Source organism: Phocoena sinus, chromosome 9 (assembly GCF_008692025.1).
Source record: "Phocoena sinus isolate mPhoSin1 chromosome 9, mPhoSin1.pri, whole genome shotgun sequence".
Taxonomy (NCBI): Eukaryota; Metazoa; Chordata; class Mammalia; order Artiodactyla; family Phocoenidae; genus Phocoena; species Phocoena sinus.
In genome coordinates this window covers 72,000,126-72,021,422 of record NC_045771.1, presented here as the reverse complement: position 1 = coordinate 72,021,422, position 21,297 = coordinate 72,000,126, and the positions used below count along the sequence as shown (strand labels likewise).

At 36.1% G+C, this 21,297-nt stretch overlaps 1 protein-coding gene across 7 annotated transcripts in view; it reads right to left on the bottom strand.

The window, feature by feature from the left end:
* The window catches only part of HDAC9 (histone deacetylase 9), an 825,073-nt gene that overhangs the window by 311,826 nt on the left and 491,950 nt on the right, over positions 1 to 21,297 (bottom strand). For all 7 annotated transcript variants that reach the window (XM_032642337.1, XM_032642308.1, XM_032642307.1 and 4 more), the window contains one exon: positions 10,215 to 10,348. In XM_032642337.1, coding sequence (XP_032498228.1) covers positions 10,215 to 10,348 — 134 coding nt within the window. The remainder of the gene's footprint in view (positions 1 to 10,214; positions 10,349 to 21,297) is intronic.

Genomic DNA, 21,297 nt, shown 5'->3' with positions numbered 1-21,297 from the left:
ACTGTACATAAATTAAATCTCAGTCAGTCAATGGACAAAGTGTTCTTCCTGGTCACATTTCTCAGCTGGCACATCTCTGAGCCCAATAAACGTGCTGGTGTATGAAGTTAATTAGCCTTATTTTAAAAATCGCTGTGCTTTCCTAAAATTACCCAAACCGTGTTAATATTTTACTTAAAATATCTATCAAAACAAGACACTTGTAAGGTAATATATTAGCAGAGAACTACAGTAAAATTCAGAGAGAATCTGTTCAGGGAATCCTGTCCTTTCATGTTCCTGACCATGAATTACCAGTTGACGTGGAAACGTAAGGTGACAACGACACCTCTCAGGACCAAGACAATTCCATGCTCAGTCTCCCTAGTTTAAGGTGATGTGGCTGCTGCTGCGTGGTTCCCTGAGGGGGCAGGCAGGGAGAACCTCGATACACTGACACTTCCTAGAGCTTTACTGGGTAGAGGTGCTTGTCACTGAAAATAAATCATCATGTCACAGTGAGAAAGGAATGGTGAGGGACCCAAGGGGTAACAAGAAGGTAACAGGAGTGATGTAAAACAGAAACTTCTTGACACTATGCCATTATGTGCTGAATAAACAAATGCTTATGGAATTTCTTTGTGATGGCACTGAAGTTCCCTGTGTTTGACACCCCATTTACATTTCCAGAAAAATAAAAATACGCTTTAGAGAAATTATTCCCAGGTAGGCGTTGAATGTTAAAATTAAACCAGGTAGGTAATGCTGAAGACTAGGGCAAATTTATGATGGCCATCTGGTCAACCATTGCTCTGATCAATAAACAAACATGTTATTGACCTAGATGGCCTGCTGGTAAACATTAGATTTGGAGACATTTATGGAAGACCAGAACAACCAAAGAAGCAGAATGACAAGTAATGAGAAAGAGAAAGTTCTAAGTCACTATTAAAGGGAAACATTTTAACTGGGAGATTTCAGCTGGAGGAAAATCCCCCAAGATAAGTAGTAGTAACTCCATGGTCTGAGTCATCTAATGTTAGAATGAGCAGCACACTGGAAACCGGACTGCGGCAGCCGGTCCTAGTCTGGCAGAATAGTGAACACCATGAAATAACAGGGCTTCCAGCTCTCACTTCTATGAGTCTATGAAATCCATAGCCACTACCATCTTATACGCTGATACAGTGAAACATCTTTATCTTAAACAATGCCAGCTCTGTAGCTAACTATCAGACCCATGTTTGGACTACGGTCATAAAGCTCCATCATTTTTTCCCTTTCTCCTTTTCTATAAAGATATTTTTCAGCTCTACATTGAATTTTTGCCTCTGGTGTAACATTAAATACCATTAGTAATAAATATATCTTTATGTTTTCACAAAGTAGTCATATATATTTACATAGCATACATTCCATGCTTGTCCTAACTCCTTTCTCATTCTCCCACAATCCCACTAGTATTCAGGCTGAATGTTCAACCACACATTTGAAAAATAATCTGCTAACAAGATTCAATTATTGACAGTAGCTCAAGAACTGACAAATCTTAAGAGAACACCTGCTGAATCTCAGTCATTCCCTTGTGTAATACCAGTTAACTAACACTAAGGATAGAGCATCTGGCCCAGCCTATTTAGCTTTCACTTACTCTAAGAGTATTACTTTTTAGTATACTCAAGACCTCCCCTTCACTACTAAAATGTAACAAAGTATACAAGTATTTCCTTTGATTTCTTCACCTCCCCCCACCACACTTCTTTTTGATTCCCAGGAAGTATTTTACAATGACTCTTTTTATTATTATAGAATATGTTTCTTTAAAAAATATTTACGCTAAATATAAGCACTAATTCTTGACAATCACTTTCTGCGTTTAAGGCCGCTGGAGAACAAGACCCACAAACAGGGTGTACATGTTTCTACAGAAAGAGGGCAGTGAAAACCAGTTCAATATGAAAACATGTTTCTACCTGGAGAAAGGATCTGGAGAAAGCATGCTCTGAGATTTATACCTCCAAGAGGCACTGCTGTGGGAACTCCGTGGATGTCTAACTAAAAATTCTGAAATAGCACCAGCTCTCCTTTCTGATTAGTTCGTTTTGCCTCACTATTATCAGATGTCTTAAAATTGTCACATTCTACTTTTCCTCTCAAATTGAGGTCTCCAACAGTTTTCATTTTCTGGTATCATCATCAGTAATTTATTAAGTTATGTGTTTATGCTTAAATATAGATAGTTCCGTTTAATCCCTTCCCATATTTTCTATTTCCTGTGTACCCTTTATTCCTTCAATTTTGTCTCATGATGTGCTTTTGAGCCAAAGGTCAAGAGCACAATGAGTCAGAAAATAGGATAAAGTGCTCTGATAACTGTAATTTAGGGAGATACTGATTTCCGTTCTCAGAGATATTTAGCCTGCAGGATGCCTAGCTAAAGTCATCTATGAGTCTGACCAAAAGAATTTTTGAGAATCGAGTATATTCGGACATTCAACGCATATAAAGGATGGCATGGGTCTCCACCTGGGTATTTCTCACTTGAGACGCAAATATAGGTCTTAAGTAACTTGCCAATATAAGTCTAAGAAAGAAACCTTACAGCTCTTCCTTCCATTTCTTAGTAAAGAAACGCTGTCATGTAGGAGGTATTCATTATTCTATTTCCATTCTCCGTGACTTGCACTCAAGTAGTTTCTTCCTTGAAAGCAGGAAAGGAACTCATGCGCCCTGAGCGCCTACCCTGTGCTAAGCACCCGAGGAATATGATCTTATTTATTAGATCAGAGCCCCAAACAGTATACATTCACGTTTGAAGTTTGACTAAAGTTGTTCAAAATGACCATATCATTGAGTATCACAACACACCGTGGTTTTTTCCTAAAGAAGTAGTCTTTCTGAATTAAAGCCTGTTAATGCAACCTGATTATAGAAGGAATGTTCTGAACATGATCTACAAAGTCATACTGTGACAGGATAAAATGCAGCCTACCCACACACAGAGCACACACACGGTATAGATTCATATTTTTTTCTGCCAAGGAGCAGGGAAAAAAGGAAATAGTTCTATTCCTTCCCCTCCTCTGTTCAAAGCCTGGATTGAGGCCAGTGTCCTAATCAGTTCTCATTGGCCCTGGAGGAATCAGAACCTTTTGTAAAATATAATAAAGGGCATAAAATCATGATAAAATGCATGAAAAAGCAGTGCCTTTGGTTAGGGAACTAGAAATAATTTAGCAGAACAGATGGATTGCATTGGTTTGGTATTACTGAGGACATGAAAGGGCTTATTTTGTGGCAGTTCCAAACTAAGAGAAAATGTCCAACTTAAATTTGACAAGTCAAAGTACCTGCCTCTGCTGGGGGAGACCCCATTTTCTTTAAGCATTTTCAAAGTGGTGACATATTAGGCAAGAATTTCCACTGAGGACTTCCCTGGTGGTGCAGTGGTTAAGAATCCGCCTGCCAACGCAGGGGACACAGGTTCAAGCCCTGGTCCGGGAAGATCCCACATGCCGCGGAGCAACTAAGCCCGTGCGCCACCACTGCTGAAGCCCGCATGCCCTAGAGCCCATGCTCCACAACAAGAGAAGCCACTGCAATGAGAAGCCCGCACACCACAACGAAGAGTAGCCCCCATTCGCCACAACTAGAGAAAGCCCGTGCACAGCAATGAAGACCCAATGCAACCAAAAATAAATAAATAAATTTATTAAAAAAAAAAAAAAAAAAAGAATTTCCACTGAAATATCTCATTTTCTGAAAATATTTCATCCAGTGTCCCTAAATATAGGGATGCGTTTTTATTTTTTTCTACAAAGATCTGCAGGGCTGCAGACTTACAGAGTTAAACTAAAGAATCATAAATGACTTATGACTGTCAAAGTTACCCTCTGTTACAAACCCCATTCTTAATATTTAACAAATCAGTTCACACCTATTCATTATTGTCAATACTCTTTCCTCTCTTAAACAAACACAAAAAAACCGGTCTCATTGCTCATGCCCAAGCTTACCACCCGGAGTTTTCAAATGCTACAACCAACTGCTTCTTTAAATGTTACAAAGAAGATAGTTTCTATCCCCTCCCCGCACTGCATTCTCTCCTTCCATAGATCCCTCATCATCTAATAACCTGTTCTCCTCAGAGGCTTTCTTATAAGGAAAGGGGAATGAAAGAAGGAAGGTGGCTACTAAGCCGGCAGGCAGTCCGACAAGCTCTTGGTCCTTTCTGTCAGTCATATGAAAAGAAAGTGAATTGCAAGTCAGGAGCCCTGAGTTCTGGGTTCTGACTGTCACATGTCCTTAACGTGCCCATAGCCTGCTATGAGGTACCTTTCTGGAGCTTTGTTTCTTCATCTATAAACATAAGGAGATTTAACCAAATTACTTTTAGCCCTAGAATGGTAAGTGAAAATGGTAAGCCCTAAAATGGCTATGAGAAATTACCTTATACACAACACTCAATAAAATATCCTTTATTTTGATTTATAGATTTGCCTTGGGCAAGCAAATATCATAATTGAAATGATAGATTACCATGGTTGAAGCAAGAGAGGAGATCTCACTATGAAGGTTTTCAAAAAGATGCCAGGTTTTCCTTGAAGCCCATTTTTAAAAAATGCTTAATCATATTTAAAAAATAAGAGTATTTTTTAGAACTCATTTTCCTATCCCATGACAACTTCAAAATAAAGAACATTTTTCCCAATTTAAAAAAAATTTTTTGCATGAAAACTTCTGAGTTAATACCACCTTTGTTTCTCAGGTAAATGTTTACTTTTGTTACTCTCCCATCTCCAAATATTTGACTCCATTCACCTCTTTGTCTCTACCTCATTAAGCTTATGTTAAGAAATTGAGTTTCTGTTGATTTTTAACATTGGTGAACCTTGGAATCAGCTGCATAAGTTTAAAAGGTATTAATGTCTGGGTCATACGTTTAGAGCTCCTGCTTAACTCTGGTTACAACCTAGGCATCTAGAAACTGAGACCCACCCAGTGGATTTTAATGTGTAACCTAGGTCAAGAACCACATTTTAGAGGGAGCTGTCCATTCTTCCTGCTCATAAGTGAATTCAAGATGCTGACCCTGTACTAACCAACATTTGGGACTATGGAATAGCTAAAATAAATGGCTGGCAGAGAGAAGGTTGGAGAGTAAAAAAAAAAAAAAGTTTATCTGGTCTTCAAAATAACAAGTGCCATCTACTTGCATGTAATACTGCTTGATTCAGTCATTACAATTTATTTAAAAGTAGTTCAGGGCATAGAATAATTTCAAAAGTACTTCAGAAAACAGCAAGTCCATTTAATAACAAATGTCTGGGTGGTAAAAAGCGTATGTACTATGTATTTTTTTTCCAGTTTTGTGTCCACTCATTTCAAACCATTATGCTCATCAGAAAGTAAGAAAAAAATGTTATGCCTTAGTGTACTGGCTCAATTTTCACAATTTTTATGCAACTGAATCTCCTATGTTGTAATTATTTTTTTAAACATTGTAATGAACATTTTACTGATTTGGGTTGAAGCTTTTTTTATACTAATCATGTATGAAACAAATTTGTCACAATAAATATTTTGTTACTTTAGCACAACTTTCAGACAGTTCAAATCCATATAACTAGTCATTTTTTGCTAATAAGCTTTAATGCTGCTGTTTAAAAAAAAAAATCCTGTATCACTTTCCAAATGGACTCAGAAGGGCAGCCTGTCTTACTTCCTTTTATTGGTTGTTTTCCACATTTTTTTTTTTTGCAGAAATCAAAATCAAAAAAAAATTCCACATCATCTTAATTCTGATTATGGGCTGCACAGGTATTTTTAATGTTATTTATCTGCCAGGGTTCACTCTACTGGGTAATACAAATTTCTCTCAGAATAATGACACCTTGGTTTACTCATCACATCTAGATCATCTGCACTTCTTTCCATAACTGCCATATCCTTTAGAGACAATTCACCAGATTCCCTGTTTGAGTTTCTTATTGCTTTGTGGTTAGATTCTAAGACACAAGCACACACACAAAAGTTTTTTGCAAACTAAACAAAACAGTAAGCTGTTATGTGCTGCCATCTAGTTAGATTAGTCCATAAAACAAATGTTTAATTGAATTTCCATTAACTTGCAATGTTTAGTACTTTGTAACCTTCAAGTCAGAAAACTTGCACACTTCAAAACTGAGTTTTTCTAAAGAGTATTATATTTCTTTATTTCGATTTACAAAAGGTATTTTAAAAATCACTTGTGTGTGCAGGAAAGTGTGCTGGAGACCCTATCCCTGAGCTCCCAGGCATCTTAAGATTTTACACTAAACCTGCTCTCCACTTTTTTCACTGGAATGGCTGAGAAGTCCCAGAAGGGGCAACAGTAGCTTGGTTCTGTGTCCCAGAATTGTTTGTAATTACTTTGTGTTGGCACTTGAATAAAGCAGTTAAACATTTCAGCACAGTATGTTGCTTATGGTTTTTACTTATGAATTAAGCGAAACAAAGTTATTCAATATTAGTCACAAAGAGGCAATGCAAATTCCATATAATGTGTAATCCAACAAAAGCATTATAAGATGTTATTATTCTCAAAACAAATGTGAGAGCAAGCAAATGTCTGTGGGTGGCGTGGTGGGGCTGAGAGTCATGAGCACTTCTGGAAAAACACCTGCAAGTGCATTTCTAACAGATGATGGGTCAACCTCTGCAATTTTTTAAGCACAGAAGAGCACATCTTTTTCTTCAGGGGTACATACACTTCAGAAACCTGGCTACCTAATCCAAGAGCTTATTCCCAAAGAGGACACAAAATGACCCCTCCAGACCCATTTCTTATGGTGACAAGAAAGCTGCTGGTTTTGCTTTTTACTCCCAACAGAATCACTAAACTCAGTGTGAATGATTCAATAGGGGAAACAACTAAATGGTATTGGCATGAGGGACTATTAACTACTTCAATTTTTTTAAAACAGTGCCACGTCATGCCAAGAGAAGTTAACCCATGTAACCACTGTAATCTAATATAATAAGGACTAATGTTTTCTCTGGCTGCCAATCAGGACTGTAAGCACAGCCAATTTACACTATAGCTTGCAAACTAAAAGCAATATGTTTACTAAAACATCCTAAAAGTTTTGTCTACTCTTAACCAAAGAAAGTGTTATGCTCCAAATTAACTTCTTAGGCATCTAATTTCATATTATATTAGAGCTGAAAGATCCTGCAAATATCCTGCTTAACACCCTCATCTTACATATGGGAAAACCAAAGATCACTAAGGTTAAATGATCTGACAAAAGTACACAGATAATTAATGGCAGGACTAAGGTCAACTCTAACACTGAACAATAACCTTTGAAGGAATCCATTTTGATTAATTTTCTACATTGATAAATGAATTGAAACGATACATAAGTTTGATTTGTGGATCAGACTATTGTTTAAAAACAAAGAAGCCCTTTCAACGTTTTAAAATTGCCATCTTTTCTATCATAATCATTGTTTAATTGCAACATTGACTACTCCATTGGCTGAGGGAAGCATTTTTTTCTCTGTACGCCAGCAGAATTGAGACTCCTTACCTCTTGTCCCAGTGAAATTCTATGGTGTGTTTTGGATTAGGTCAGCATAAGTCATAGATGTTTTGATAACACAGGAGCAAATAAATATTATGGGCAACAATTCCATCACTTAGGAAAGCAAACACCTGCTGAACTGTTCTTAAACTATGTTAGGAAAAAGAGTGTTCTGTTTGCACTTTTAAAGTTTTGGATCAGACTTTTGTGCTTGGTCTTCATTAAGAGCCAACCTGCCAATCTGGGCTTTCAAGTGCATTATTTGTTAATTGTGTGATTGTTTGCTAGAGAGACTCGTCTTTGCTCACTGGACTGGAATAGACTCACTCATTCTCACTCAACTGTGGGGTGCCCACTGTTCTTCTAACATTTCATCCTGGGTCTGATGTCACATCAGCAGTGCTGTTGTATAAACTGAATTTCATGGTTTCAAATAATACAGAACTAAAATAACGTGATGTACCAGGAACAGAAGAAGAAGACTGATCACAAAGGAATAATAGACTTTTAAATTTTAAGACCAGTGTGAACCATATTACATTCCATTTACTTCTGCACTTTGCTCCTTTCGTAAATAGTGTTCCTTCAGGTAACAGATTTAAGGGATATCACAAAGTAACAATGCATTTCAGGCTGTGATCAGGCACTGCTAATTTGGAGCAGTTGGGGCAGGGCTTCAGGATATAACAAAGACTTGAAAGTGAAAAAAATGTAAACAGCAATGCCTCAGCTTGCAAAAGTAAAGAGAGATAGCCAAGCTAGAAAACATCTATAGTAGATGCGAAGGTGAGACAGGAACACTCTCATGAATAAATATCCATTAAGGCTAGTCTACCACAAGTAAGTCTCCTTGATGGTTTACTTTACCGGCTCCATATAGGATTGTGCAGACAATAGAGTGGTTTGGCTTCCAAACTGCATTATCAAAATCATGAAAACCTTGAAGATAACTCTAAAATTTACCAAAGAGTATGAAAGCCTTCTGCCATATAATATGGATGCTACTGGAAAAATATGAATAATAGACTTTCACTCAGGAAAGAACCAGAGAAATAAATCTAGCTGAAATTCTGTCACTTTGGGGTTTCTAGGTAAAGGATACATTTAATCAACAGCAGAACTCCACATATGAAAAACATTTGATAATTCTATTATCAACACATAATAAAACTTGTGAAACTAAGTCTGTATACACTGCTCTGACGTATTCATTTACAATCCCAACTGCTGAATGACCCATCGACATTATCTATATTTTGATGTAAAGAAAATAACCATTTAATTCCTTTGTAAGATGAGATAGACAGTTCATCTTCAAAAGAGAAAATCAATAAAGAAAATAATTTATCCTTAGAAATGCATACAACAAATGAATGAGTTTGCATCTTTAAAAGTCAGTTACTTTTAGTACTTTGCAGAGAAGAAAGATCAGACTGAATTAACTCCTGCTATCAAATAGAGGCAAGTGCACTGACTCTAAGAAATAGTCTGTCTGCTTTGGCATGTCTATTTCAACTGAAATATTTTACAGGTTCACTTTAAAGTAAATTGGCTTTGAATAGAATTTTATTGACTACATTTTCGATTGTCAAAATCAGTTAACTCAATTAACTCAAAAGTACTCACAAAAGATTGTCTTTATTTTATCAAAGTACAGTGAATTTAGTATGGTTTCAAAGTATTAGTTTCCTTCTGACATAACTACGGTCAAAATATCAATATTATCCATTTACGTTTTTCCCAAACTGGTAAGAACTAGTTAGATTCCCTTCATTGCTCTATAAAGAAGGATAACAGAACCAAATATGTTCCGCAACATGTTAAATTATCAGTCTATAAGAATAGGGACCATGTTTGCCTTGTGAAATTCCATAATTCTAGTCCCTAGAACACATCTGGAACAGAATATAGACCCAAAAAAAAGTGCTTTTGATCAATAAATGTTAAGGTAATGTAAGAAAACACATGGGGGATATTTTTCTTCTAAAAAAGTTTCAGACTCAAATATAGACTGTTACTGGATCTTAAGCAACTTTGGACATTAACAGCAACTAAATCAAACAACTGCTGGTTGTTATATATCTTGCAGATTTGACAATGGGAGTCTTTTTGACCTGATAACATTTTTACTTTTAACTTTTGAAAGCCTAAAGAAACTAATTTTTCTAAATAAAAAATGAGACTCACCAAGAATCTACAGAAATGAATCTAAACATCAATAAAAAGAAGTGACTTTTCTTGGTAAGAAGACAGTTAATCTTTTAAAACTATTCATTTCCACGAGGCAAAATCGGCATATACGTTAGTTCAGAGTATCGCTTATAACAAGAAATAACAACTACTGAGCACTTAACAGTTTGCGAAGAGTTTCTCAGAAAATTAACTCAATAAATGATACCTAGAATACTACCGTGTGTACAGAAAAACGCTGCAGTAATAGCACATACATCAGGCAGCTGCTCAGTCCATCAACACAGACTGAGTACCCACTGTGTGCCCAGCCCAGTGTCAGGTTATAAGTTCTATGCTACTAATGTCTACGATGGTTCATCAATCATGGTGTTTGTACTACAGAGTTAACATTTTTCTACACCTACCCAATTGAATACTGGCCTCTTTACATGATTTATTTAAGTAAGTAAAAGAGTGTGGCCAATTCAGGATTACCTCACATTTATTTAGCAACCCAGTTTCTTGCAGCCGTGACCAGATGCTCTGTATGCGTCCAGCGTGCTCAGGGTGGGTGGTGGAATTGCCACAAATGCACTGGTGTTTCAGCATCAGAGGATCATAGGCAATTCCTTCAGGACAAAGAAAACACAGCACAAGATGAGTAATGATACAAAGGAATGATACAAGTTACATGACAATATGATTGCTCCAAAAAAGGCATTCTTTTCCAAATAAATTTACAAATGGAGAAAAAATACATATCCACAAATTCCCAGGAAGCACACAGAGCTATTTAGCTCTATGGATCTGGATATATATGCAAAGAAGTCAACTCATGGATTAATCAGTACTCAGACCCTAGCTTACTTAGTAGTAAAGTAATAAAGATGGTGATACTTAAGAAATTTCAGGTTCAAAAAAATACTGTAATTTTACCAGTATCTTAAATCATTATGAAGCATTTTTAGACAGATAATTCAATTCAGTAGAGGTTTCAATTTTATCAGTGAAGCCACAAAATGAGCTGACTCTTTAAATTGTGAATTTATTTCAAGAGTAATCTAGCCTTACTTTAGATCATGTGACATCTGTAATAAACTGGAAGAGTTTCCAACTGCTTGCCTATTCTGCTTATCAATTTCTTCAAAGTTATGCAGAAAGAGCTTCTTCTTATTTTATAATAAAATAAAATCTATAATTTAGATTGTGGAACACTGAAGTGTTTCTTTTAAAAAACGAGTAAGTCAGCTGCAATACCTTTAGTAGAGATCACATAGATACTTAACAAACTCTGCTTTTAAATTATCATGAGTTAACACATTTCATATTTCAGTTAGACCCTTTGATGGGGAAGATTTTATAAACATCTGATGAAATGAACTATTAGGGATATATAAAATAGGGATCTTTAAAGCAACAAATTAGATAATAATTACTATAAAAACGTTTCCACCCTTAACCTGATTCCTTGGGGCGGGGGGACATGTTATTTACAAAATTGCCTGACATAAGACATTATTTAACCAATCAAATATTCCAATAAATTACCATCAAAATACATTCTCTGGGGGCATGGAGTGAGGGCAGAAGAATCCATCATAAGAAATTTCTAAATATCTATTCAAGAACAGATACTATACAAGCAATTAGTGTTAAAAAGTAGGTTCAATTAATGCATATTATTCTCCCTTACATTATTGTGTTAGAGGAATGTTACTCAACAGGGAAAAATACTTGTCCCTGTTACTCAAGAGGGGAAAATACTTGTCCCTGACTGTATTAAAATCATGCAGCAGAATGACATGTGTATTTGGAACCATGTGGCAAAAATCATGTCTAGGAAAAAATACCATTTTGCTGGTCCAAATAACATCCACTATTTTCTATTAATTGAAATATAGCTGACATACAATATTATGTTAGTTTAAGGTGTACTACATAGTGATTCGACATTTGCATACATTACAAAATGATCACCACAATAAGTCTAGTAACCATCTGTCCCCATACAAAGTTATTACAATATTTTTGACCATATCCTTTATGCTGTGTATTACACCCCTGTGGCTTACTTATAACTGGAGGTTTGTACCTCTTAATCCCCTTCACCTATTTGGCCCAACCCTCCAACCCCCTTCCCTCTGGCAACTACACATTTGAGTCTGTTTTCATTTTGTTTTGTTTCTTAGATTCCAGATCTAAACATACAGATTTTAGATGATAGGGTATTTGTCTTTCTCTGTCTGCCGTGTTTCACTCAGCATGATACCCTCTTGATGCGTAACATCGACACAATGGCTTCAAAATCCCTCCTTGTGCCCCTAACTCTCACATTTTCATCTTCCCTTCTGAGCAGTACACTTGCACACTTGTCTAAATTGCCCCTCCAAAATCTGCATTTGTTTTCATAAAGTGAAACTTTCACAGATTTGAGCTCATAATCTTAAACTTCACACACTGTTCCTCATTTCAGTAAAGGATATCATAATCCACCATTGCTCATATAAGAAATCTTACAGTCCTCTTGACACTCCCTCTCCAACGAACCAACAAGTATTGTCTATTTTCCCTGGAAGATACATAATGAATCACTCTCTTAACTCCAATGCCAAAACCATACAAAATCCAAGGTGCTATTATCTTTAATCTGAACTCCTGAGATAGCCTTGTAACTGGCTATCTGACTTTCACTCTATGCTATTTGCCACTTAACAGTAGCCACCTTTGCTTAAACCCTTTGGTGACTGCAAAGATGAGGTTAAAATTTCTCAAGACAGCATACATAGGCCCTTCCCCACCTCTCCAGCTTCATCTCACACTCTTCCCTCACTTGATCTCTATTTCTCCCACAAAGGTTTACCTTCCACTCCTCAAAAGACTCAAAATCATACCAGCCTTAGGATCATCATACATGCTATCCCATCTATGACCCAAATTCTTCCTTCTTGCCTCCATAACTCTAGCCTTCATTTGGCTTATACCTATTCATTCTTCAAAATTGTTTTACGGAGCACAGGCTCCGGATGCGCAGGCTCAGCGGCCATGGCTCACGGGCCCAGCCGCTCTGCAGCACGTGGGATCTTCCCGGACCGGGGCACGAACCCGTGTCCCCTGCATCGGCAGGCGGACTCCCAACCACTGCCGCACCAGGGAAGCCCCAAAATTGTTTTAATGTCACTTCCTCAATAAAGCATTCCCTGGGATCTCTAAATTAGATCTCCTACTATGTGCTCTACTAGTTCTTCTAGGTCTTCCTCGGAACATTTAGCACAATTCTGTAACTGTTGTATAATATTGTTAATTGTATATTTTCTTTATTATCTGGTAAGATCTATGAAAACACAGACTAGAGTTGTATTGTTTACCTCTGAACTTTTCGTGTCTGTAAACCATGCTTGGAATATAGTAGATCCTCAAAAGTACTTTTAATGAATGAAAAACATAAATCAATGAACTGATGTAAGAACTAAGTCAGATATCTCCATTATAAAGACCTCCTTGATGAACCTACTTGGTGGACCTCATTGGACTACTGAAGTTTTTATAGCCTTATTTCTTTAATGTTCTACCTTTTATTTTATTTGCCTTATCTTCCAACTGGCCAGTGCCTCTAATACAGACATTTATTTTACTCATTATATTTCTACATGGCATTTTGCATAAACAAGAGATGAATAAATATTTTTAAATAAAGTCAAAAGGGAGACAAGAGGGAAGGCAGGAAAAAAATAAGGAAGCAGGCATAAAAAGAAACATTAAAAATACAATGATAGGGACTTCCCTGGTTGTGCAGTGGTTACGAATCCGCCTGCCAATGGAGGGGACATGGGTTCAAACCCTGGTCCGGGAAGATCCCACATGCCGCGGAGCAACTAAGCCCGTGAGCCACAACTACTGAGCCTCCGCTCTAAAGCCCATGAGCCACAACTACTGAAGCCCGTGTACCACAAATACTTAAGTCCACACGCCTAGAGCCCGTGCTCCGCAACAAGAGAAGCCACCACAATGAGAAGACCGCCGTGCACCACAACGAAGAGTAGCCCCCCCTTGCCGCAACTAGAGAAAGCCCTCGCACAGCAACAAAGACCCAATGCAGCCAAAAATAAATAAATAAATTTATTTTTAAAAATACAATGATATATAAGACATGTCTCCACAGTTCAGATATATCAAGTATTTATTTATGAGTTGCTACTACATAAAAGGAACTGTTTAACATATTTTCAACCACAGTTTTGCACTGCATGAAGGATATATTAATGATTAACATGGAAACATAAAATACAGTATTTCCCTCATTTTGAAAACATATTCTTTAAGAGTAGAGATTCTAATCATTAAGTTGCTTATTTTTTTCACTATTTCATCTCTTGACATATCTAACTTCACCTCCATAGTAATCATTCCTCTTTTAACAAAATTTTCTCCATAAGCCACTGCCAAAAAAAATTTATTAAACAGGTTATGGTAGCTGAAATTTATTGCCAAGTATCTGGAGATTGTAATACAAAGTCCAGGAACTCCTGGAAAGACATTTGAATTTAAGAGAAAATAAATAAAGTCTGGAACCCCAAACCTCCACTTACTCATCTTAATGACCTAGCAATGAGGTGTTAACAGGTACACTGCAAGGTGAGACTTAACCTCATCCTTCATCTCCATTCTTTTCCTCTTTTTTTTTTTTTTTTTTTTTCCAGTAACAAAAACTTATAGGGTGAGAAACAAGCCTGATCTTCTCTTCGGGATTCATATGGAATGCTACTTTTCTTTGACCCTTTCTGCCTCACTGGTTACCACTTACAACATAAGCCAATGGATCAATCTCTCTCAATCAATGGGACAAGAGTTAAAATTAGGTTTTGAGAAAATATACAAAGGAGTCTTAACATAAAGGCTTTACCTGAATTTTAAACTCTAGTAGTTTATTTTCTACCAAAAAAACTCTTAAAATTTTTTGGTATGTTTTTTTAGATAAGCTTGGACTTTGTGCTTTCTCTGGCTTTCAGTTTTATTAAATGAGGAAGCACATAGTGCAGCATCTTTCCCTTTCCTTAATCATTGCGTGTAGTTAAGTCATTATTTAGCCACAGAAGCCATTCATATCTTCAGGTTTATGCCCAATCTTATATGATTGCGAGGCTGAGTCCACCTTGGTCTATTAGGAAAGTTGAGCCTAGAATCTTTAGACCTAAAACTCCTGATCCTGATCACAAGTTCTTAACATTCAGCTTCATATTGCTTTTCTGGTTAAAGCCTGAGGTTTCATACCTTCCTAAGGATTTGCTCAACAACACATATTAAACACTTTTCAGGGCCAAAGAACTGAACCAAGCACAACACAAATATATATAACATAGTATCTTTCCTAAAAGATGCAGGTTCAGTAAACAGTCACTGAATGCTCACAATGATCCAGGCACCAGCAACTTCATTTTATTACATTTAACTTATGATCTAGCAGTAAAGGTGAGGTACTTACGAATATACTTTTATGACATGTTTTTTTTAAGACTCTGTATGGTAAGGAAGAAACAAAAATACAGGGTGGGGAGGTCAAAGATGACCTTTTAAAAATAAAAAAACAAATCTTTAAAAAATGGCCTGCAATTGGTAGAATTACTAAAATGGATACAAGGAGCTATTCCGAAGTAAGGGTCATTTCTAATAACCTCTAAATCATACCCACAGCAGCTGTTATACTTTCTAACCATAATTCTAACCTATCCATGAGGTTTATCTTGCCTAATTTTTTCTATTTCTACTATACTCTTTACATTCTAATACCTGAATTATTTGTTATAATATCTATTAACAGGAACACCTAAAACAAAGTACCAGATAGTACAAAATTTTTGTTAATATCTTTATTGGAGTATAATTGCTTTACAATGGTGTGTTAGTTTCTGCTTTATAACAAAGTGAATCAGCTATACATATACATATATCCCCATTTCTCCTCCCTCTTGCATCTCCCTCCCTCCCACCCTCCCTATCCCATCCCTCTAGGTGGTCACAAAGCACTGAGCTGGTCTCCCAGTGCTATGCGGCTGCTTCCCACTAGCTATCGATTTTACATTTGGTAGTGTATGTATGTCCATATCACTCTCTCACTTCGTCCCAGCTTCCCCTTCCCCGTGTCCTCAGGTCCATTCTCTACGTCTGCATCTTTATTCCTGTCCTGCCCCTAGGTTCTTCAGAACTTTTTTTTTTTGATTCCATATATATGTGTCAGCATATGATATTTGTTTTTCTCCTTCTGACTTACTTCACTCTGTATGACAGACTCTAGGTCCATCCACCTCACTACAAATAACTCAATTTCGTTTCTTTTTATGGCTGAGTAATATTGCATTGTATATACGTGCAACATCTTCTTTATCCATTCATCTGTCGATGGACACTTAGGTTGCTTCCATGTCCTGGCTATTGTAAATAGAGCTGCAATGAACACTGTGGTACATGACTCTTTGAATTATGGTTTTCTCAGGGTATATGCCCAGTAATGGGATTGCTAGGTCGTATGGTAGTTCTATTTTTAGTTTTAGGAACCTCCATACTGTTCTCCATAGTGGCTATATCAATTTACATTCCCACCAACAGTGCAAGAGGGTTCCCTTTTCTCCACACCCTCTCCAGCATTTATCGTTTGTAGATTTCTGATGATGGCCATTCTGACTGGTGTGAGGTGATACCTCATTGTAGTTTTGATTTGCATTTCTCTAATGATCAGTGATGTTGAGCATCCTTTCATGTGTCTGTTGGCGATCCATATATCTTTGGAGAAAGGTCTATTTCGGTCTTCTGCCCAATTTTGGATTGAGCGGTTTTGTTTTGTTTTTTTACATTGAGCTGCATGAGCTGTTTGTAAACTTGGGAGATTAATGCTTTGTCAGTTGCTTCATGTGCAAATAATTTCTCCCATTCTGAGGGTTGTCTTTTCATATTGCTTATGGTTTCCTTTGCTGTGCAAAAGCTTTGAAGTTTCATTAGGTCCCATTTGTTTATTTTTATTTCCATTTGTCTAGAAGGTGGGTCAAAAAGTATCTTGCTGTGATTTACCTCATAGAGCATTCTGCCTATGTCTTCCTCTAAGAGTTTTATAGTGTCCGGCCTTACATTTAGGTCTTTAATCCATTTTGAGTTTATTTTTGTGTATGGTGTTGGGGAGTGTTCTAATTTCATTCTTTTACATGTAGCTGTCCAGTTTTCCCGGCACCAATTTTTGAACAGGCTGTCTTTTCTCCATTGTATATTCTTGCCTCCTTTATCAAAAATAAGGTGAAAGTATCTGTGTTGGTTTATCTCTGGGCTTTCTATCCTGTTCCATTGATCTGTATTTCTGTTTTTGTGCCAGTACCATACCGTCTTGATTACTGTAGCTCTGTAGTATAGTCTGAAGTCTGGGAGCCTGATTCCTCCAGCTCCATTTTTCTTTCTCAAGATTGCTTTGGCTATTCAGGGTCTTTTGTGTTTCCATACAGATTGTGAATTTTTTGTTCTAGTTCTGTGAAAAATGCCATTGGTTGTTTGATAGGGATTACACTGAATCTGTAGATTGCTTTGGGTAGTAGAGTCATTTTCACAATTTTGATTCTTCCAATCCAAGAACATGGTATATCTCTCCAGCTGTTTGTATCATCTTTAATTTGTTTCATCAGTGTCTTACAGTTTTCTGCATACAGGTCTTTCGTATCCTTAGGTAGGTTTATTCCTAGATATTTTATTCTTTTTGTTGCAGTGGTAAATGGGAGTGTTTCCTTAATTTCTCTTTCAGATTTTTCATCATTAGTGTATAAGAATGCCAGAGATTTCTGTGCATTAATTTTGTATACTGCTACTTTACTAAATTCATTGATTAGCTCTAGTAGTTTTCTGGTAGCATATTTAGGATTCTCTATGTATAGTATCATGTCATCTGCAAACAGCAACAGCTTTACTTCTTCTTTTCCAGTTTGGATTCCTTTTATTTCTTTTTCTTCTCTGATTGTTGTGGCTAAAACTTCCAAAACTATGTTGAATAACAGTGGTGAGAGTGGACAACCTTGTCTTGTTCCTGATCTTAGAGCAAATGGTTTCAGTTTTTCACCATTGAAAACGATGTTGACTATGGGTTTGTCATATATGGCCTTTATTATGTTGAGGTAAGTTCCCTCCAGATAGTACAATTTTTAATTATGTGTTAAACTTGATTTGTCGAGCAGGCAAAGGAAATATGCAAAAATAATTGTTTAAAACTTGCTAAATTGTGCCTCTGAGTACATAAGGAGCATTTTCTAAGACTTAGATTTGTTTGTTTATGTAAATCATCGTATCAGCAGCTAAAAAGGAAGTGGGGGGAAGAAATTCCATCCTAGGGCTTCCAACTAACACTATATGCAAGTCTGTTAGAACCTGGGAACTAGATTAAGTGTTGCCATTCAACTATATAACTGAGAAGGAGATTCAACCAGTATGTAAGTTGGCAAAAAGTGAAGTCAAACAATTCACTACGTATTTACTGGCAAATATCTAGAAAGATCACTCTACATTCAAGCTTTCAAGAATAAGTGAGCACAGCAAAGGAAATCATAAACTGAAAGAAAAGATAAACCACAGAATGGGATAAAATATTGGCAAATGAAGTGACCAACAAGGGATTAATCTCCAAAATATACAAACAGCTCATGCAGCTCAATATCAGAAAGACAAACAACCAAATCAAAAAATGAGTGGAAGATCTAAAGAGACATTTCTCCAGAGAAGACACACCAGATAGCCACAAAGCACATGAAAAGATGCTCCACATCACTAATTATTAGAGAAATGCAAATCAAAACTACAATGAGGTAACTATCTATCTCACACCGGTCACAGAATGCCCATCATCAAAAGGTCTACAAATAATAAATGCTGGAGAGGGTGTGCAGAAAAGGGAACTCTCCTACACTATTGGTGGGAATGTAAATTGGTGCAGCCCCTATAGAGAACAGTATGGAGGTTCCTCAAAAAACTAAAAATAGAGTTACCATACAATCCAGCAATCCCACTCCTGGGCATATATCTGGATAAAACTTTAATTCCAAAGGATATATGCACCCCAATGTTCATAGCAGCACTATTTACAAGAGTGAAGACATGGCAGCAACCTAAACGTCCATCAACAGATGAATGGAGAAAGAAGTTGTAGTGTATATATGCACAATGGAATATTACTCAGCCATAAAAAAGAATGAAATGCCATTTGTAGCAACATGGATAGACCTAGTGATTATCATACTAACTGAAGTCAGACAAAGACAAATTTCTCATGATATCACTTATATGTGGAATCTAAAAAATGATACAAATGAACTTATTTACAAAACAGAAACAGACTCACAGACATAGAAAACAAACTTATGATTACCAAAAGGGAAATGTGAGGAGAGAGATAAATTAGGCATTTGGGATTAGTAGATACAAACTACTATATATAAAATAGATAAACAACAAGGTCCTACTGTATAGCACAGAAAACTACATTCAATATCTTATAATAAACTATAATGAAAGGAAAGTCAGAAAATATACATCTGAATCACTTTGCTCTACAGCAGAAATTAACACCAAATTGTAAATCAACTATGCTTCAAAAAAAATTGTTTTTAAAAGATTGAGTGAGCAGAAGAAAATAAAAAACAAAAAAATAAAAACTGGGCCTATGAGAATATGCTACAGAAACTGTAAAGGAAACATCATTCCTACTACTTAGCTCAGTGAATTTGATTTACTATAGGAAGAAAAATTAGATTTTAGAAATTTTTGAGATGCTCAAATGTCAAAAGACACTGATTCTATAAAATAGGAGCCAACAGCTAAAAGGAGAAATCAAGCTAAATAAACGAGTAAAATGAAAGATGAATAAGGTAAATGAGGATGGCAAGAAAATTAAATACATAGTGGCAAAATTAAAATCTACACTGGAGAACGAAAAAGGAATTCACATTTCAGAAAACCAGATAAGTGCCATTAAATAAAAACTTAGAGATTTACAGAGAGTATGGAGGTCAGAGAATAGACAACTGAACAAAAAGACTGTTCTTGAGGAAGAAATCAGATTTAACTGAATAATTGGAATAACTGAAGAATTTTTCCATAAATAGAAAGAGTCAATGTACATGAGTATATAACTGCAAACGCTCATCATAAAGACAATTTGGGGTCTTTTTTTTTTGGTTTTGTTTTTTTGTTTTCTGGATTAACAGGATAAAGAAAATATACTATGAGGCACCAGAAAAGAATGAACAAGTTGCCCACAAAGGAACACATACTAAGATGGCCTCTGAATTCTCCTCAGTGCTAACCTCAGACTTCTCCTCTTGAATGTCAAATACTTGAGCATTTAACCACATTTCCAGACAAAAAGTGTGCCCCAATAAGTCTGTGCCCAAGTGTGTATGAAGGTAATAGGATGACTTTCTCAGGCATGGAAAAGCCAAAACAATTTTTTAAATTAAAAAAAATATATATATACATATATGTATAACTAATGTATATTAATATATACTTTAAAAATATATGCTATAACTTAGGTTAATAAATGTTATAATATATATGTGACCAAGTCCATTTAATCTCCTAAATAAAAAAGATAGCTATTTTATCATCGTCAGTGAGAATTAGAGAAACAAATTTTGGAGGAATTTTTCAGGAGAAATTTCAAGCACATATATTTGAGGACAGTAACTTCAAAACTGATTATCTACCCAAATGAAATTAATCTCTCCATTCTGATACAGGTGGTAACATTAGTTACTCCTGAGAGGTCTTAAAACACACACATAAACACACGCACATACACATATATATACACACACACGATTACACACGCACACATATACGTATTTACAGATATACATGTGCACACAGACATAAACACAAACACATATAACTTTTCTTTACTCTGTTAAAGAGGCACATAGGAAGAGGAAAAAATACTGGAATAAATAAATGTATATTTTACTTATGGTTACCTCTGAATGATAGAATAATAGGTGATTCTCCTTTACAGTTTTCCAAATTTACCAAATTACTTTCAATGAACATTTTTTTGAATTAAAAAAATATAAGTGTTACTCCCAAATTTCACTTAATGCACCAGTAATCTTTTCTGTGTGTAGCTGCATGTAATTCATGTCTATTTACTCTCATTTCATTCGGATATTCATTTGTTTATTATACAGTAAGTACATACACTGAGTACCCTCCTTGGGCCAGCCATATACCTATGTGCTAGGGTTAGAGAGAAGAGAAAACACAATCTCTTCCCACACAGAGAGCCCATCTGAACACAATCCCCAAAATAAATAATTACAATCTTTCAGGGAGAAATCCAGTTTGTTATGAGGGACCATAATTGATTTAATTTGGATTTAGCTGGCCAAACAAGGCTTCATGAAGGAAATAACATGTAAACTAAAACCTGAAGGATTAACGGGAGTTTGCCTGACTTGGGAAAATATCTTTAATTAAAAAGCAAAAACAAACCAAAAAAAACAGGAAAAAAGGCCAGTTTTGCTATTCTCACACTGAAATATTCAAATGTATTTCACTTTCTGTC